We start from the raw sequence: 21,509 nt of genomic DNA, 5'->3' as shown, positions 1-21,509 counted from the left end.
CCGATTGCTGGCCTGTGACATAGATAAGGGGTGGGCCAGGAACTAAGTATGAAAGAAAAATGCCATACAATGTAAAACAAATAAATGCTGGAATTTTAACATAGGCAAATAATAATAAAAAAAAAAAAGATATGTCAAGGGAAAACACATTTTTCTGTTTTTGTAATATACCTCAGGCTGCATTTGCAGGATGTTTGCAATGAGGAGGCTGGGAGAGGCGAGAGGCGAGTGGAAACATTCCTGTCTATGCTGTCTTAGCACGAGTTGGGCGTGAGACTTAAGGAGCATGTCTCAACTGGAGAGTGGAAGGATGGTCCAAGACCAAGGGAGGAACTCATGGGAAACGGACCAAGACAGAGATACAGAAGAACAGGGCAGCAATGGAACGAGAATCAGAAAAAAAGGCAACTAAATGAGCAGCTTCTTATATAAACTAATGATCCACTAAAAGTAAGTGTCTTCTTAAGTGTCCTACATCTCTCGTATACATCTAACATTGTGTCAGAATGATTTACTGGGTAACAGCGAAGAACTCTTGAGACCTGCGGAGACCAAGGCTACCTCATCAGGTCAGTGACTGCATGGGTTACTTTCCTGGGGATGTATGTAACCTATACCTCTAAGATGGGTACACAAACAGCTTGATAATCCTAGAAAAAAAACTGTCCCAAGTAGTAAATATCTTTTACAGGTCTCTAGCGGCTATTCCACTTTCTTCGATTCAGAAACTGATATAAAATACATTACTAGAAAAGCGAGAGCAAGAAAGTGTAGAATACATAAATTCTGAACAAATGTGTTAATATGTGAGATGCAGCGCCTCAGAGTCAAACTCACGTTAAGGCCACGGTCACACGTTCAGTATTTGGTCAGTATTTTACCTCAGTATTCGTAATCCAAAACCAGGAATGGAACAAATAGAGGAAAAGTATAATAGAAACATATGCACCACTTCTGTATTTATCACCCACTCCTGGTTTTGGCTTACAAATACTGAGGTAAAATTCTGACCAAATACTGAATGTGTGAACATTGTCTTAGATGTAAAGTATTCCTGGATATGATAGATATTGAAATACTAACAAGCTTGAAAAATCCTACGTGCTACACAGTTTAGCCGTTAGCATCAACTAAAATAAAAAAGAATGAAATGAAAAATGTTATGTAAGTACAAAGTGCACATTAATCATATTCTAGAAAAATCTATTCAGGCATTTTTCTTTTAAGGCTAGGGTAACACAGACGTATCCGAGATAACTGGATCAATTATGCAAATCATAGAACAAGGGGAGTGGTATAGCACAACCATCCGGTAAAATAAAATATTCTTTATTGAGGAATTATTAAAATAAAGAGGATCTATTCCAGATGCATTAAAAACTGATATGTTTCTGGCAGAGAGAGTGACCTTAATCGAAGTAAGATTAGAGTTTGATCAAAGTGTGAGCGTAGTGTGATCCAATTCTCTAGGATGAGGAGAAGGTGGAGAAAAAAATTCTCCAATTCTGTCAGTGTCCAGAAATCAGACTGCACTCAGATGTCACCCAAGTGCAGTCCAATGGTTTCCACGCACTTATTAACTTGTATGGCCAATTGTGATTTGAATTTGGGACCAAACTCGGGTATGCAGTGATTTTTTCCTTGGTCTGGCTCTGTTGAAGGAAAAAATGTGACATTTTTAAAACCTGAAGCAGGCAAACAGCCTGAGCTTTTATTTAACCATTGATTCTTAACAATAGATGAGTGATAAATGGATGAGATGTGGATAGAAACTGAAGTACAAAGTATGAGCTCGATTCATCCAGAATTCTGACATCAAAAGCTTTGGAAAGTCGCACAGTTTTGGCGCAAGTTGTGCTACCATTTTGTATTTATGGCATTTTCACGCCATTTTGGCCCAGCTCCAACAACGTGGGCAGAGGTGGGGCAGGATAGGGTCAGCGGCGTTCGCTATGCCACAAATCTTATTCCAGGAGGAACCTGAGTAGGTTTCGTAGTAAAGCGCACAGAGAAGAGGTAAAGATATACATGTCTTCATGAATCAGCAGCAACTGACTCCAGCACATCTCCTCAGAAAGACCACTTTGAACAGCGCTGGTCTTGATGAAGTGGGGCCTATGTCTTTTTAGTTTCTTAGATTTCACAGATTCCCTTAGACTTTAATGGCTGAGTTTGATCTGCAAAAAGGATATGAATAGGCCATTTTTTGAATCTCACAGACCAGATCAGACCCGTTCTTAAAACAAATGTGGGCATAGATCAATTAAACTCTAAGGGCCGTGTGCTGAATGAGAGAAAAATGGGCAGTGCATGGATGTGTCACATGGATGTATTGATGTAGGGGGCTGACAATATTGCTCACAATAATTGTCATTCACATTTCCCAGAGTCACGAGTGACAAATCTTCCCAGTTCTGCAGTGACACAAGTGTTAGGCTGAAGCACTACTAAAGACTGAAGATCTTGCATTCAGGATTCTGGGAAGGTTGGCTGAGTCATTTCTCTGACTTATGGACATGCCATCAACAGTAAAACCAGTACGTCATAGTTGTACAGCTTCTGATGATTCAGCAGTAGTCAGACAGTCGTGGATTGCTGGTGTTGCCCCACAGGCATAGGATGTTTCTTCCTGTGAGAAATGGTCTGGGCAGAGATCTTGTGCCGAATGTCTGCTATATTGGGAACTTGCTGTAACTTTATGCTGGAGGTGATCAAAGCAACCTAGTATCAGGTGGGGCAAATAATAGTTCAAACCTATTCATGTGAGCATAAAAAAGGTTAATAGACTGTCCATATAGGTTTTTCTGTCTGCACAATGTCACCTCTAAACTACTTTCAAAGACAAGTCCAGCGATACCTTCACATGTCCAGTCCATTCCTCCATTACTGAGAAATCAACATTTGAGTTGATATGTAAAAGAGGCTTAAGAGCAGTCATTTAAGCAAGAGGTGGCAGTGCTGAGCGTGGAATAGAGCTGGAGTGACAGAGGCTTCAGATCTACTAATCGTTCTTTAGACCAATTTGCTGATCAATTCAAATGCTGATGTCTCAGTGATGCTCTGCCATCGAAATCATCATCATTCCTAAGACAGAGCGTGATTTGCAGATGATTGACATGTGCTGTTTATAACTTTTACCAGCAAATTGCAGGGGTTTGTGGGTGACTATATAAACAATTTTGCAGATCATTATCCTCAGTGTTTGGTAACATACATCATGGCTATGTCAGTATGTTAGTAGGTGCTGACAGAGTCCCATTAAGTACATTGTTAGAGCATATATTACATATACTTTTAGAACAGTATAAAATATATTTTCTTTTATGTGGCCATTTATGTGACCCTTAACTTTTTGATATTTTTTTTCTGGCTATAGTTTTTAATGATCCATTTTGGAATTCATGCGTTGTTTTCATTTGGGAGAGTCTGACACCCAAAAAAAACAGAAAATGTTGCTTTGTCAATTTTTTCCTTCTCAGCATTTAATGTGAGGTCTAAATAATTTCATATTTTGGTAAATCAGACACCACTATATCAAAAATGGTATTTTTTTAAAATTTTTCTACTTTTTGAGTGTGGAGAAGAGGGGTTATGTAAAGGGAGTCTGTCACAGAATGACTGTTCAAACCAAGTACAGGCGCTCGGAGCAACATGGCGGGGTCAAATATTTCCCTAAACCTTTTTGCCCTCGTCTGAACTTCCCTGGGTCTATGAAGCCAGAGCTGTCACTGAAATAAGGGGGAAGGATGGAGATAGAGGGAGAACAAGCAGATAGGAAGTTGTATTAAAATGACTGGCCCCACCATGTCTCACTGAGTGCCAGGATTTAGTTTGAACAGTCATTCTGTGCTAAACTTCTATTTATTTTTGTTGTTTAATATTTTTCAAAACTTTCCTTTTTATTATTATTTTTAACATATCTAGTGAACTTGAACCTGCAGTCACTTGATATGCTATATTCTGCTATCTCACAATAATGCAGTGTACAGTGTACCTAAAGTTCTCCTATGAAGTCCATCCATAGACTACAGGTTGGGCTTCATAGAAGGACTAAGGCTACGTTCACATTTGCGTTGTGCGCCGCAGCGTCGGCGCCGCAGCGCACAACGCAAACAAAAACGCGGCAAAACGCACGCTAAAACGCTGCGTTTTGCGCCGCATGCGTCCTTTTTGGCCGAAAGTTGGACGCAAAAAAAATGCAACTTGAAGCGTTTCTTGCATCCAACGCTTGCAGCCATGCGGCGCAAAACGCAGCACAACGCATGTCCATGCGCCCCCATGTTAAATATAGGGGCGCATGACGCATGCGGCGCCGCTGCGGCGCCCGACGCTGCGGCGCTGACCGCAAATGTGAACGTAGCCTAATATGGCAGCCATGGAGACCTTCAGCAGGTCCCACTTGCAGGTAACCTACTCAGGGAAAAGAAAACTGCTGGTTGTTTTTCACCTGTGGTTTTTGTCTCTTTTTGGTATGTCATGCTCTAAATAAATCTGCTTTGTTTCGGATGCTTCATGTTACTTAGTTTTGATAGCAATTTATTAATGAGGTCATGTGTTGATTACATGTATTTTGTGCTCACTTTGCTTTGCCTCACTTTGCATTGTTTTTCTGCGATTTCCCTCATCTCATTCTAAAAAATAAAAGCAGAGGCGCCATTATATATAAATAAATCCCATACACTTTGCTGAAACTGCCTTTATTATTTGGCTGCAGCAGTGATGTCACGGTGACAGCACTGCAGCCACTTACCAAGCTCAGCAGCCCTGCCCGTGTAGACAGCACAAGTCGCTGAAGATCATAGGTCAAATTTGTATAGTCCATGGATATGGTAGCTTTCTTTGTGAATAGTTTGGGAAATTATTTAAGAGAATTGTTCTACATTGGTATCTGGCCTGATGAGCCCAGTGATTGACTGCAGTGGTCATGTGCACTGTAGTCATGACATCACCCCTGTGGCATGTCAACAAAGCCTACAACAGTGGTGGAGAGGCAGTGCCAGACCTTTGGAGGGTTATTATTGGTGCATTTATTATTTTCTGTTTATGCAAGCCAGTGCTTTAATAAAAAGTATGCCTAGCAATCCCATTGAGGACTGAAGGCCCAATTCATCAAGGTGTTTGTGCCAGTTTTCTGGCATAAAATGTATTGAAGTGTCACACAATCCTCTACATTGCAGCTAAATTTGGCAAATTTTGGTGTTTTTACACCAGTCCTGGCCAGCTCCAGTTAAGTGGATGGAACTTGGGCAGAATGAGGTGAAGCATGGTCAAAATTGATGCCACTCTAGTGGCAGAAAGTGTGTGAGAAATGCACTCAGGTCTCTGACTGGAGAAACATTTCTGGTGGAGGCGCACCTAGTTCACTAAGAGGTGTGCGCCTGCTAAGGAATAAGGCACATCTTACTCCAGCAGTGCCTTCACTAAAGGGAACCTGTCACCCCCAAAATCGATGGTGAGGTAAGCTCACCATCATCAGGGGCTTATCTACAGCATTCAGTAATGCTGTAGATAAGCCCTGATGCTACCTAAAAGAGGAGAAAAAGATGTTAGATTATACTCACCCAAGGGCGGTCCCGCTGCGGTCCGGGTCCGATGGGCGTCTCAGGTCCGGTCCGGAGCCTCCCATCTTCATTCCATGATGTCCTCTTCTGGTCTTCATGCTGCGGCTGCGGGACAGGTCAAAGAGGCCCAGCACCTGCACACTGCAGTACTTTGCTCTGCCCTCAACAGGACAAAGTACGCCTGCGCTGCAGCCGCGGTGTGAAGACCGGAAGAGGACTTCATCGTAAGAAGATGGGAGGCGCCGGACCGGACCTGAGACACCCATCGGACCCGGACCGCAGCGGGACCGCCCCTGGGTGAGTATAATCTAACCTCTTTTTCTCCTCTTTTAGGTAACATCAGGGGCTTATCTACAGCATTACTGAATGCTGTAGATAAGCCCCTGATGACGGTGAGCTTACCTCACCATCGATTTTGGGGGTGACAAGTTCTCTTTAAGACAGACATAGAACACAGCAGCCTTCAGGAATCGGGACCTACACCTCTATATTTCAATTTGCAAAGTTGCGGGATTGATTTGTATTATATAAAGATTCTTCTTAGGCCACGCTCACATTATCAGTATTTATTTGGTCAGTATTTTACCTCAGTATTTATAAGCCAAAACCAGGAGAGGAACGATCAGAGGAAAAGTATAATAGAGACACGTCTCACTTCTGTATTTATCACCCACTCCTGGTTTTGGCTTATAAATACTGAGGAAAAATACTGACCAAATGCTAATAGTGGGGCAATAGCCTCAATATTATTCAGTTCACTATACAAATATACAATTCTTATTATCCCTATTTAAGGTTCTACGTAGAAGTAAAAACTGAATTAATTTGTCTTATGGAATAGGTATTGGAATCACTTTAGTGTTAACATTTGAAATATCTTTTGTAAAGAAGATCCTGGACAGATTGTTCACTCATAGTCAAGACTTATTTCTTTCTTTCCATCCCTTCTCGTTTAGGTGGAGCCATTTCAAAATGAACAACTGTGTCAACAGCTATGGAAATGATACCATCATGAGTTCACAGGCTTCCCGCATCTCTGGTGCAATATTTTTGGGACTGGCTACATCCTTGGGCTTACCTGGAAATGCCTTCATTATCTGGAGCATTTTGTGGAAACTGAAAGGCAGAGAAAAATCTGTAACCTGTATTCTCATCCTTAACTTGGCAATAGCAGATGGAACAGTTCTTCTTCTGACTCCTTTATTTATAGCATTTTTAGCCCTAAAGACCTGGATATTTGGTAGAGGTCTCTGTAAGGTGGCCTATTATGTTTGCTGCCTTAACATGTTTGCAAGTATTTTTATTATTGCGTTAATGAGCATGGACCGGTTTCTAGCTGTTTTCCGGCCTTACATGGCTCAGTCACTCCGTAAAAGGGAAGTGGTAACAAAGGTTCTCATAGCCATATGGCTACTGGCAGGGGCCTTAGCTCTTCCAGCATTTGCTTTCAGAGAGGTCATTGTAAATCAACAGATGAATGCAACTATTTGTGAGCCCTGCCACGCTAGCCACGGAGAAGCTATTTTCCACTACACCTTCGAGACACTGGTGGCATTCTTGCTTCCCTTTCCTTTGGTATGTTTTAGCTATATGGTAGTATTGTTAAAGCTGAAATCAATCCGTATTGGAAGAAGAACAAAAATTGAGAAGCTTATTGCCGCAATTTTAGTGACTTTTGCTATCCTCTGGCTTCCTTACCATGTTGTTAATGCAATTCAAGTGACTGCAAATCTGACATCAGGAAGCATGTCTGATAAACTGGCAATATTTGCTAAAAAGAGCAGAGCTGGGGCTACTGCTTTAGCCTTTTTTAGTGCCTGTGTTAACCCTCTGTTGTACGCCTTTGCAGCATCGGACCTATTTAGAGTATTTGGTGTAGGCTTTGTAGCAAAGCTTCTAGAAGGAACAGTGGCAGAAATCCAAAAAAGGGTCAGATCTCAGCGAGACCTTGTAAAAGGCCTTGTTAGGGTTGGAAGTCGGGGGGAATCGGTAGACTTGGAAGTGAAAAATGGAGTAAAATTAGGACCTTCAAATGGCGACCTTTAGCCACAGACCCACATATTGAATATATTTATATCTATTGAATATATATATATATATATATATATATATATATATATATATATATATACACAACTTTGCCATAGATATGAACTGTTTGTGCCATCATACCATGCTCTATTCATTATCACTGATGTATGTATTAAGATTGTTCCTTCTTGGATGTAATGTCAAGTTGGAACATCCTACAATTGTTGTTCCTCAAATCCAATTGAAAAAGCTCTATTTGTCTCCTTTTGAAATCAGAGGCATACTGAGGTACAGTATGGTCTATACAATAGATCTATAACAGCCTGGTGAAAAATAAAGCCATAATATAGCCATGTGCATGCTGATTTAATGTGTCCTGCCTGTAAATACACCACATAAATTATTTTTCCACTCTATACTTGGTACATCATTAGCATACTATTTTCAGTATATGATGTTTTATTATTTTTATGTAACAACAACTATAAAATTACACTAATATAACAATCACAATTTAACCTTAGCAACACTTAAACAGACTCTGTTAGCAACAAGATGACTGTTCAAACCAAGCGCAGGCTCTAAGTAAACCCTTGGTGTGTACAAAAAGTTCAGTGTACTTTTTCACTTACTTGTTTTTCATCTATCTCCACCCTCCTCTGGCCCCTGTAAAGTCAGAGCTGTCAATGAAGAAAGGGGGAACTGTGATGGATGAGAAACATTTGTTTGGCTACACCTGTTTGGCTGCACAAAGGGTGCACCAAGAGCCTGTACTTGATTTGAGTAGTCATTTTGTGCTGACAGACGCCTTTTAAGTTAAAATAATAAAAAAGATGTTGACATAAACCACTTTTATCCCCTTTCCCGACATGCACAGTACATGTACGGTGCTGCAATTGCGCTGGTTCATGCTGAACATCACGGCAATCGGGTACGGGTATCAGCTCTATGTGAGAGCTGACACCATTCAGCAATGCCCACCATCGGTGCTAGCACTAATCTTGGACATTTAACCCCTCTGATGCCACTGTCAATAGAGAGGAGCATCGCACAGGGAGTGTACTCCCTATCTGCTCCCATCAGCAGAACGCGATGCAATCGCTTTGTGCTGATGGCCTCCATGGTGAACCCGGCTGCAAGAAGCGTTGCAGAGTATTAGATCAGCGATCTGTCAGTATTAGGATGATGTCTCATAGTGGGACGATGTAAGAAAAGTAAAAAAGTTATTAAAAAGTGTAAAAATATATTTAAAAAATCCCCAAATACATTTAATTATTTAAAAACAAAATAAAAAAAGTACACATATTTGGTATTCCCGCACCCATAATGACCCTCTATATACAACTGTTTCACTTGTTAACCCCTTCAGTGAACAACGTAAAAAAACAACTATGCTTCATCATCATACCGACAAACAAAAGTGCAATAAAGCAGGATCAAAAAGACAAATGTAAATAAAAATAGTATCCCTGAAAATGTCATCTTATCCCACAAAAGACAAGCTGCCATAACGTTCCATCAGTGTAAAAATTAAAAAGTTATAGCTCTGAAAATAAGGCAATTCAAAAATAATAATTTTTTTATAATATAGTTTTTATTGTGTAAAAGCGCCAAAACATTAAAAAAAACTATACTATTAGGGCATCGCTGTAATCGTACTGAGCCAATGAATAAAGCTGCTTTATCAATTTTACTACAAGCAGAATGGTATAAAAAAACAAAAACAATTTGTGAATTTCTAGATTTTGTTCATTCTACCTCCCAAAAATCTGAAAAGAAAGCGATCAAAAAGTGACATGCCCAAAAATGATACCAATAAAAATGTCAACTTGTCCAGCAAAAAAAACGCCATCACATGACTGCCAAAATATGGAAAAATTATCTCTCTCAAACAAGGTGGATTGCTGTTGAGGGGAGATAGAGAGAAAAAAAAAAAAAAATCTATAAATCTTCAGCACAGCGAGTGTGAGCGAGCTGAGTGTGACCTGAGCGTAAGTGTGAACGGCGGTAAGTGTGTGACTTGTGATTCAGTGACTTTGGAATCAGGGAGTTTCCAAGGGAGGAATTGCTTCTGTTTTTTTTTTTTTTTGGTTTAATTAATACTTTGTATTTATTTTTAATTAACGTTTCTGTGTGGTGCAATCCCCATTAGGAAATGTGCTCCACAATTGTTAATGCCATCCAGTGCACATCTTGCCACATGTATGCAGTCCTTGACCAGCCGGTCGAGGGTGCATACTGCTGTGCGAGATGTGAGCACATTGTGCATTTGGAAACCCAGATACTGGATCTAAATGTGCAGCTGGCAACACTGAGATCCATAGACAATATGGAGAGGAGTCTTCTGCTCACAGAGCAGACGCTCAATGGGATAGATGAGGAGGGGGATGGTAGGATGGAGCTGCAGGACAGTGTGGCAGTTAGCTGGGTGACAGATAGAAGGCGGGGTAGAGGGAAGAGTGCCAGGGAGGCTAGTCCTGATCTGGCACACCCCAATAAGTTTGCTAAGTTGGCAGATGAGGGGGGTGCCAGTACAGGGGTAGCACTGCTGCAGCCAGGCATGTCCTCTGAAAGCCGGAGGAGTGACTGCTCCAGTAAGGAGGGAAAAAGGAGAGCAGGGCAGGCCAGACAGGTGCTGGTAGTGGGGGACTCAATTATTAGGGGAACAGATAGGGCAATCTGTCACAAAGACAGGGATCGTCGGACGGTGTGCTGCCTACCTGGCGCTCGAGTCCGACACATCGCTGATCGGGTGGACAGATTACTGGGAGGGGCTGGTGAGGACCCAGCGGTCATGGTGCACATTGGCACAAATGACAAAGTTAGAGGTAGGTGGAAGGTCCTTAAAGATGATTTCAGGGAATTAGGCTGCAAGCTGAAAGCAAGGACCTCCAACGTGGTATTTTCCGAAATACTGCCTGTACCACGTGCCACGCCAGAGAGGCAACGGGAGATTAGGGAGGTTAATAAGTGGCTCAAGAATTGGTGTAGGAAGGAGGGGTTTGGGTTCCTGCAGAACTGGGCCGACTTCTCAGTTGGCTACAGGCTCTACGCTAGGGACGGGCTGCACCTCAATGGGGAAGGTGCAGCTGTGCTGGGGGAGAAAATGGTTAGAAGGTTGGAGGAGTGTTTAAACTAGGGATTGGGGGGGAGGGTATTCATTTTATAGGAGGGGAAGATAGTGCAGATAGAGACCTGGGCACAAATAAGGAAGTTGGGGGTGGCGGTGGCATGGGGGGTGGGGTTAGAACAGTTAGTAATTTAAGAAAGAATAGAGGTACAGAGAGTAACATCAAGTGCATGTATACTAATGCCAGAAGCCTCGCCAACAAAATGGATGAATTAGAACTAATGTTGTTGGAGCATAATTATGACATGGTGGGGATATCTGAGACGTGGCTGGATGAGAGCCATGACTGGGCTGTTAACTTGCAGGGCTATAGCCTGTTCAGAAATGACCGTACAGATAAGCGAGGGGGTGGGGTGTGTCTGTATGTAAAATCGACCTTAAAACCCATCCTGCGTGATAATATAGGTGAATCTAATGAAAATGTAGAGTCTCTGTGGGTGGAGATAAGGGGAGGGGGAAAAAATAATAAATTACTGATAGGGGTTTGTTATAAATCTCCAAAACTAATGGAAGCAATGGAGAATATCCTCGTAAAGCAAATAGATGAAGCTGCGACTCAAGGAGAAGTCATTATTATGGGGGACTTCAACTACCCTGAAATAGATTGGGGAACAGAAACCTGCAGTTCCAGCAAAGGTTTTTGACAACTATGAGAGACAATTACCTTTCACAACTGGTTCAGGACCCAACAAGGAGGGGGGCAGTGCTAGACCTAATATTAACCAACAGGCCAGACCGCATATCAAATATAAGGGTTGGGGGTCACTTGGGGAATAGTGATCACAAAATAATAAGTTTTCATGTAACCTTTAATAAGATGGGTAGTAGGGGGGTGACAAGGACACTAAACTTCAGGAGGGCAAATTTCCAATGGATGAGAGAGGATCTTGGTGCAATTAACTGGGACAATATCCTGAGACATAAAAATACACAAAGAAAATGGGAGACATTTATTAGCATCCTGGATAGGACCTGTGCACAGTATATACCGTATGGGAATAAACATACTAGAAATAGGAGGAAACCAATATGGCTAAATAGAGCTGTAAGGGGCGCAATAAGGGACAAAAAGAAAGCATTTAGAGAATTAAAGGAAGTAGGTAGTGAGGAGGCATTAAATAAATACAGAAAATTAAATAAATTCTGTAAAAAGCAAATCAAGGCAGCAAAGATTGAGACAGAGAGACTCATTGCCAGAGAGAGTAAAAATAATCCCAAAATATTCTTTAACTATATAAATAGTAAGAAACTAAAAAATGACAGTGTTGGCCCCCTTAAAAATAGTCTGGGTGAAATGGTGGATGAGGATGAGGAAAAAGCCAATATGCTAAATGACTTTTTTTCATCAGTATTTACAAAAGAAAATCCCATGGCAGACAAAATGACTAGTGATAAAAATTCCCCATTAAATGTCACCTGCTTAACCCAGCAGGAAGTACAGCGGCGTCTAAAAATAACTAAAATTGACAAATCTCCGGGCCCGGATGGGATACACCCCCGAGTACTGCAGGAACTAAGTACAGTCATTGATAGACCATTATTTTTAATCTTTAAAGACTCCATAATAACAGGGTCTGTACCACAGGACTGGCGTATAGCAAATGTGGTGCCAATATTCAAAAAAGGGGCAAAAACTGAACTCGGTAATTATAGGCCAGTAAGTTTAACCTCTACTGTGGGTAAAATCCTGGAGGGCATTCTAAGGGATGCTATGCTGGAGTATCTGAAGAGGAATAACCTCATGACCCAGTATCAGCACGGGTTTACTAGGGACCGTTCATGTCAGACTAATTTGATCAGCTTCTATGAAGAGGTAAGTTCCGGACTGGACCAAGGGAACCCAGTGGACGTAGTATATATGGACTTTTCCAAAGCTTTTGATACGGTGCCACACAAAAGGTTGTTACATAAAATGAGAGTAATGGGGATAGGGGAAAATATGTGTAAGTGGGTTGAGAGCTGGCTCAGGGATAGGAAACAAAGGGTGGTTATTAATGGAGCACACTCAGACTGGGTCACGGTTAGCAGTGGGGTACCACAGGGGTCAGTATTGGGCCCTCTTCTTTTTAACATATTTATTAATGACCTTGTAGGGGGCATTCAGAGTAGAATTTCAATATTTGCAGATGACACTAAACTCTGCAGGGTAATCAATACAGGGGAGGACAATTTTATATTACAGGATGATTTATGTAAACTAGAAGCTTGGGCTGATAAATGGCAAATGAGCTTTAATGGGGATAAATGTAAGGTCATGCACTTGGGTAGAAGTAATAAGATGTATAACTATGTGCTTAATTCTAAAACTCTGGGCAAAACCGTCAATGAAAAAGACCTGGGTGTATGGGTGGATGACAAACTCATATTCAGTGGCCAGTGTCAGGCAGCTGCTACAAAGGCAAATAAAATAATGGGATGTATTAAAAGAGGCATAGATGCTCATGAGGAGAACATAATTTTACCTCTATACAAGTCACTAGTTCGACCACACTTAGAATACTGTGCACAGTTCTGGTCTCCGGTGTATAAGAAAGACATAGCTGAACTGGAGCGGGTGCAGAGAAGAGCGACCAAGGTTATTAGAGGACTGAGGGGTCTGCAATACCAAGATAGGTTATTACACTTGGGGCTATTTAGTTTGGAAAAACGAAGACTAAGGGGTGATCTTATGTTAATGTATAAATATATGAGGGGACAGTACAAAGACCTTTCTGATGATCTTTTTAATCATAGACCGGTGACAGGGACAAGGGGGCATCCTCTACGTCTGGAGGAAAGAAGGTTTAAGCATAATAACAGACGCGGATTCTTTACTGTAAGAGCAGTGAGACTATGGAACTCTCTGCCGTATGATGTTGTAATGAGTGATTCATTAATTAAATTTAAGAGGGGACTGGATACCTTTCTGGAAAAGTATAATGTTACAGGGTATATACACTAGATTCCTTGATAAGGCGTTGATCCAGGGAACTAGTCTGATTGCCGTATGTGGAGTCGGGAAGGAATTTTTTTCCCCATGGTGGAGTTACTCTTTGCCACATGGGGTTTTTTTGCCTTCCCCTGGATCAACATGTTAGGGCATGTTAGGTTAGGCTATGGGTTGAACTAGATGGACTTACAGTCTTCCTTCAACCTTAATAACTATGTAACTATGTAACATGAGAATGCAAAAACTAGTAGTTTCCAATAAACAGCATTGGTTATTGTGTGACAGCAGCCAAACATAAAAAAAATCTGGTATCAGAATAAAGTTGACTAATCACTTATACTGCACGAGGAAAGGCGTAAAAAATAAATACAACTAATTCTTCACCTGCTGTTGATTTTTCATTCTGCCTCCCAAAGATCGCAGTAAGGACCTGTGTTCCCACGATGTCCGTCTTTTTAGATGAGAATAAAAGCACAATCGATCACAGTTTTGTGAAAAGAAGGACAATGCTGAACAGAGGCCAGCTTCAACTCAATCCAGAAAAAAAAAAAATCCCCACTCAATTCCGCCATTTGTTAATGGAAATATAGGGGGTTTCCATGTTACTGGTAGCACAAAGGCTCTGGAAAATCAAAATGGCTACTCACCTGTTAAAAGAAATTCATCAAATTCAGCAAATTCTGCCCTCCGAAATCCAAATGCCCCCCTCCTTTCTGAGCCCCAGTGTGTGTAAACCACATTTAGCGCCCACATGTTTGGCAGTGATGAGAGCCCACCTAATTTACGTGTGCGTGTCTCCATAAGCATGAGCTGGGCATAATGTACAGGTCACTACAGCATACTGGTCACTAGTAGTGATGAGCGAGTGTGCTCGTTATTTGAGTTTTCCGAGCATGCTCAGATGTTCTCCAAGTATCTTGGGTGTGCTCGTAGATTATGTTTGTGACCCCACAGCTGCATGATTTGCAGCTGCTAGACAGCCTGAATACATGTGGGGATTCCCTAACAAACAGGCAATCCCTGCATGTGTTCAGGTTGTCTAAAAGCCGCAAATCATGCAGCTGCGGGTCACAAACATAATCTACGAGCACACCCAAGATACTTGGAGAACATCCGAGCATGCTCAGAAAGCTCAAGTAACGAGCACACTTGCTCATCACTAGTCACTACAACTGCAGTTTATAATTTTCACTTAGCAACATCCACTGCGGCTTGTTTCTGCAAAACACCCATGGAGTCAAATAATGTGCAGGCATTGCAGAACATTAGATATCCATGGTTACAATCTCTGAGATAGTGCCAGTTAGTTAGCTAGTTGCTAGTGGTCATAACCATGGATACATGATGTTCAACAATGCTTGCACATGAGGACAGAGATATAGTGAATCAGAAAAACTATACTACATTTCTAATTGGAGGTATTTGCAAATATTTTTAATATTATTTTTATTATTATTATTATTATTATTAATATACCTACTACATATTGGGATAGGCTCTTGGAGATGGGAATACGCCTTTAAATTAATATTTGCTTCTGTAATTCCTTTTTTCGGTTAATACATTGAGAATGATAGGACCTAAAGAGCTAAAACCTGGTCTAAAATCTTATGAAGTGCCTGATTTACTTATTTGGCAAATTTGATGGAGATTGTTCCAACTGTTTGGCTGTAAATTAATATTTACTTTGGTATTCCATTTTTTAATGAATATGTTGAGAACATAAAGTCATAAGTAGCTGATGCCTGTTAAAAAAGGTTCCAAAGTTCCTGATTTATGCATATGGTTCATTTGTTGCCGATCGGGTCAGTCATTTGGCCACAAATTAATGTTTACTTTTGTGTTTGTTGTTTTCGTGAATATGTATAGGACTGTAGGTCCTAAGAACTGAACCAGGTCTCCAATCTTTTGACGCACTTGGTTTACATGTGTGCTAATTTTTGTGTGAATTGGTCCAGTCATATGGCCATGCCAAAATACCAGGCAGCAGAGAAAATAAATCTATTTGCGTATGTATATATAGAAAGATAAATATATCATAATTGGTCCTGATGTCATGTAGCCATTGAAGTATAGGCTTACTGATAAACCAGTACATCCATGTTTCTACTCTGAATGTAATGTAACATGAAAACAACAATAAGTGTACAGTATTAACATATTAATACAAATTTGTCAATTTCAGTGTTCAGTTTATATCTATGTACAAGTGCTTCTCATTAAATTAAAATATCATCAAAAAGTTAATTAATGACTTTTGGGTTTTCATTGGCTGTAAGCCATAATCATCAACATTAGCAGAAATATAGACTTGAAGTACAGTAGATCCCTCTGTTTGTAATGACTCTATATAATATATGAGTTTCACTTTTTGTATTGAAGAACTGAAATAAATTAACTTTTTGATGATTTTTTAATTTAGTGAGAAGCACTTGTATCATTTACCAAGAGAATGTATAAAGATGCTATACAAGAGATTTTATCTTACCCCTTTTCTACTAAGACAGGGAAGGTAACTCTACATTTGCACAGTGATTCAAAATGTCTTAAAGAAGTTTTTTCTGTAAAGTCCACAATTGCATCTACAACACAAGCAACCGTAGAATTGGAAAGAAAACATTCCTGTTCTGAAAAGATGAAATATATACATTTACTGTTGTATCTCTTTGTTTATGAAGGAGAGAGTGTGCATCAGAGAGAAAATAGAGAAATTACACAGTGTAATTTAGGATTTTTTCAAGATTATACCCAATTGTTCACAAAGGGAATTGGTATAAAAAGATGAAATAACAATGGCTTAAAACTAGAGATGAACATACCGACTCTAATCAAATAGAATTTCTGTCAAATTTTTAGGAATTTTATCAAGCCAGTGAATTCGGACAATATGCAGGTTGCATCATGTGACTTACCTAAGATGGCCTCTGCTAATTGACATATTGCAAAAGATTGCATCAGCAGAAAAAGGATCACTTGACCTTGGGTGCCGCCAGGCGGGCTTTCCTGTAATGTGTTGCAGCTACCATATAACATGGTATAGTACAGACAATTAGGTGGGACTGTCATAGACTGTATAAAAGCAGAAACAGGAAATGCAGCAGTCATTTTGTGGTGAATCTTAGTAGTGAGAGGATGCCACTCCTCGCTGATTAGCCATAGAAAACTGAATAAGCTGCACAGTGTGTGACAGCACAGCAGTGCAGAAGATTAATGTGAGGAAAAAGGAATAATGGGGAGAGAAAGACATCTAAAACAACATTTTTGTCTAGTTCCTCCAAAAACTGTGTACAATAGTCACGTGATGGTGACTATTGTGTTCCATAGTCTGTAGATGCTCTATAGAATATCCTTGTACTGCTTGTCATAGAGCAGAGGTGTGGTTAACACAAAAAGGCAGTCCCAATAATTAGGTCCAAAAAAAAAAAAATGAACAAACAATCCTCCTACAACATACGATCAGAAAGAAATTTACAGTAGTTGGTTAGAAAAAGTAAAAAATGTGTGTTATAATTAAGAGGACTCAGTCAGTAAAGATGAGCGATCCCTAAAATGTTCAGGTGCTTGTTGCTCAAACCGAGCAATTCCTAATACTCAAATGCTTGTTTCAAGTAACAAGTATAATGGGAGTCAATGAGAAAGCCAAGCTTTTCTCCTACAGACCCTACAAAGAGGTCTGGAGGGCAGTGAGCATCTTCAAATGGCTGGGAAAACTGAGGAAGACCTCTGAAACCATCTCTGACTCTCAGATCACTGCTGAGAACAATGGTGGCACACATTTACTCCATTTTAAAGGAATGACAATAAACATTCCAAACTGATAAGAAATTGCTTTTTACAGAAAGAAAAGAATAGTTTTTTTCCTGTATAATGTATGGTATCTTGTATATAAACCCAAATTTATAAAGAATTTTAAAACAATTAAAGTAAACCAAAATAGTTTTTTTTTAATTAAAAAAATAGGAAATTTCAGTTTAATTTATAAAGGAAGCAAGAACTGCACCCTGCATTAGACATAAAGGAGGGACTCATACACACTGTTCAAATTATCATGTGGTAGTACACCTAGAATCATAAAGATTGTCCATTTTTGAGGGTTATATACCAAGCAAATGTACTCCTGAACACGGAATAGTCTTTTTAGGGCTTATATACCACTGAAATCTACACAAGAATATGTAAAAGTCTATGGATCAGCAATATAAAAAAGATAAATTTTGAACAAGTTTTTTGAGGCTTATATAGCAACAAAAGGTACCCAAGAAGATGTAATACTCTATGGAAGAGCAATATAATTCGATACATTTTGAACACATTTTTTTAGGGTTATTTACCAACTATATGTACTGATGACCACGGAATAGTTTATGGGTGATCAATATAATACCGACACATTTGTTAACACGGTTTTTGAGGCTTATATAGCAATAAAATGTACCCAGGAAGATGTAATGCTCTATGAATGAGCAATATAATACCTATACATTTTGAACAACTTTTTGAAGTTATATACCGAGGAAATGAACTCCAAACCACAGAATAGTGTATAAATGAGCAATATAATAACAATGAGGAGGATGAGGAGGGTCATCCATAGACCTCTAAAAGGCAATCACTGGTGGACCTCATTAAAGTATTGAATATTAAAAACACATTATGTGCTGCTGCCATCTGGTGGTGTGGAAAAGTGTGGGCTAATCCAGGCTTTGTTTTATTTTTAGGAGAGTGAGCCTGTCTGCATTCTCTGTTGAAATGCAAAAGTGCCTCTCCGTTATGACCCCTCAGTGGCACTAAAAACCCACTCAAACAAGACGCTAGCTGCTGGGCAGCACAACACCTCCAAGGAATAGAGGGACAGCATATGCCAGGTGTCCATCTTTGAGACCCAATAGTTGAAAGTTACAGAGGAATTAAGGAGTACACTTGTTTGGTCGACCAGGTACTGCTTCACCATCTTTAAAAACATTTCCCTCCTTGTCAAAAATACCCAGTCATCAGGCCCTGAGTGCTTGGCTAGTGCCATGAAATTGACCCACGCCTTTGGCAGTGTACCCCTGTTCCCCTGGCCTCTCCTCCTTGGTTGGGCAAAGAAGCTTGCCCCTGCTGATAACATTGTCTGGTGGGAATTTTACATAATTTCCACAATGGCCTTCTGATATGGTAACATTTTAGAAGACCTCTCCACCTCCATCCCGCAAGAAGGGATACAAGTTCTCCTTGTAGCCTAGGTCTAGCAGGGTGAACAACCAGTACTCTTTTTTTGCCCAAAATGGATGTAACACAAGGATCACGGGAAAGCCAGCAGTACATACTGTAAAGTTTGCTGTATGTGCTAAGGTACCTAGTCCCTACAGCCAACACTTCCCTGTCTTCACCATGATGACAACTCTCCATCTCATCATCCCTCTCTTCCTTCTTATTCCCATCCTCAGCCATCCACATCGGAGAGACATGACAAAGGTTGCTTGGATACTAGCCTCTGTTGCGCTAGCCACCACCTCCTGTAAGGGTTTGTGGATCATCCGGTCATACCCATATACCATGCACTTCCTAAGATCCACAAAAATGTATTCCCGCCCACCTTAGACACATCACCTCCTTGGTCACCCAAGGAGAAGCAGAGGACTTATTTGAATATATCAACCACAATGAATTTAATCTTAAATTTACGTTTTGTTTTCAGCCAACCAAAATTCATTTCATGGATTTGAGAGCTGGCAGCGAAGATGGTCCTATAGAAATCCTACCCTATAGGAAATCTACAGCCAGTAACACCATTCTACATTCATCATATCTTCCCCCATATAGAAAAGAACATGCCGTTAGGGAATTGATCAGAAAAAAACAAAACTGTTCCAGATATGATCAATTTCCCACAGAGGCATGTAAAGTACAGTACAGACAAAAAGTTTGGACACACCTTCTCATTTAAAGATTTTTCTGTATTTTCATGACTATGAAAATTGTACATTCACACTGAAGGCATCAAAACTATGGATTAACACATGTGGAATTATATACTTAGCAAAAAAGTGTGAAACAACTGAACTTATGTCTTATATTCTAGGTTCTTCAAAGTAGCAACCTTTTGCTTTGATGACTAACTAAGGGGGAGCGCAGCCAATCACGGCCGAGTGTCAAACAAGATTGCAGCGTTCCGGTGGCAAAGAGAAGCATTGTGCAGGGAGGGGGCTCCCTGCGTGCTTCCCTGAGACCCTCAGAACAACGCGATATGATTGCGTTGTTCCGAGGGTCTCCTCCCCGCAGGCCCCCAGATCCAAGATGACCGTGGGATCCTTACAGGTCCTGTAGGGAGGTGCCTTTCTCAGTGCTTGCTGAGAGCAGGCACTGAGAAGCCTCCTAAACTGCCTGTCAGATCGCTGATCGACACAGTGCTGTGCAAAGTGTCAGATCAGCGATCTGACTTTATACAGTGATGTCCCACCCTGGGACAATGTAAAAAAGTAAAAAATATATGTTCTACTGTGTAAAAATATATTTTTTTAAATTCCTAAATAACGAAAAACAAAATAAATATTGTTCCAATAAATACTTTTTTATGTAAATAAAAAAAACAATAAAAGTACACATATTTAGTATCGCTGCATCCATAACGACCCGACCTATAAAACTGTTCCACTAGTTAACCCCTTCAGTCAACAGCGTAAAAAAAAATAAAATAAAAAACGAGGCAAAAAAACAATGCTTTATCATCATACTGCCGAGCAAAAAGTGGAATAACACGCAATCAAAAAGATGGATCTAAATAACCATGGTACCACTGAAAACGTCATCTTGTCACGCAAAAAATGAGCCACCATATAGCTCCATCACCAGAAAAATAAAAAAGTTACAGCTCTCAGAATAAAGTGATGCAAAAACAATTATTTTTTTATATAAAATAATTTTTATTGTATAAAAGCGCCAAAACATGAAAAATATATAAATAAGATATCGCTGTAATCGTACTAACCTGAGGAATTAAACTGCTTTATCAATTTTACCACACGCAGAACGGTATAAACGCCCCACCCAAAAGAAATTAATGAATTGCTGGTTTTTGTTCATTCTTCCTCCCAAAAATCTTAATAAAAATCGATCAAAAAATGTCATGTGCCTGAAAATGGTATCAATAAAAACGTCAACTCGTCGTGAAGAAAACAAGACCTCACATGACTCTATGGGCCAAAATATGGAAAAATTATAGCTCTAAAAATGTGATTATACAAAAACTATTTTTTGCAATAAAAAGCATCTTTCAGCATGTGACAGCTGCCAAATATAAAAATAGTAAATCAAACCCCCCTTTATCTCTCCCTTAGTTAGGGAAAAATAATAAAATAAACAAATGTGTTTATTTCTATTTTTCCATTAGGGTTAGGTTTGGGGCTAAAGTTTGGGTTAAAGTCATGGTTATGGTTTGGGCTAAAGTTAGGGTCAGGTTTAAGGTTGGGGCTAAAGCTCGGGTAAAGGTTATGGCTAAAGTTAGGGTTAGGGTTTAGATTAGGGTTAGGGTTGGGATTAGGGTTAGGGGTGTGTTAGAGTTAGGTTTGTGTTTAGGATTATGATTAGGCCTGGGATTAGGTTTAGGGTTGGCTCTCCAAATGCAACATGGTGTCCGATCTCAATTCCAGCCAATTCTTCGTTGAAAAAGTCAAATGGTGCTACTTCCTTTCCAAGCTCTGCTGTGCACCCAAATATTGATTTACCCCACATATAGCATATCTGCGTACTTTGAACAAATTGGACAACAACATTTGGGTCCAACTTCTCCTGTTACTTTTGGGAAAATAAAAAAATTGGATCTGAAGTACAATTTTTTGTGAAAAAAGTAGAATGTGCATTTTTTTAAAAAAACATT

At 40.0% G+C, this 21,509-nt stretch overlaps 1 protein-coding gene across 1 annotated transcript; it reads left to right on the top strand.

Moving 5' to 3' along the window:
* Positions 1 to 303: 303 nt before the first annotated feature.
* LOC143817131 (leukotriene B4 receptor 2-like) lies at positions 304 to 9,476 on the top strand. The gene is made up of 2 exons (XM_077298286.1): positions 304 to 450; positions 6,518 to 9,476. Exon 2 carries the CDS (start codon positions 6,534 to 6,536, stop codon positions 7,605 to 7,607), a length of 1,074 nt encoding a protein of 357 aa, XP_077154401.1. The 5' UTR covers positions 304 to 450; positions 6,518 to 6,533; the 3' UTR covers positions 7,608 to 9,476.
* Positions 9,477 to 21,509: the final 12,033 nt, after the last annotated feature.

The sequence above is a fragment of the Ranitomeya variabilis genome, chromosome 1 (assembly GCF_051348905.1).
Source record: "Ranitomeya variabilis isolate aRanVar5 chromosome 1, aRanVar5.hap1, whole genome shotgun sequence".
NCBI lineage: Eukaryota > Metazoa > Chordata > Amphibia > Anura > Dendrobatidae > Ranitomeya > Ranitomeya variabilis.
The sequence above is the reverse complement of the archived record's forward strand: the minus strand, read 5'-3'. Positions and strand labels throughout refer to the sequence as shown.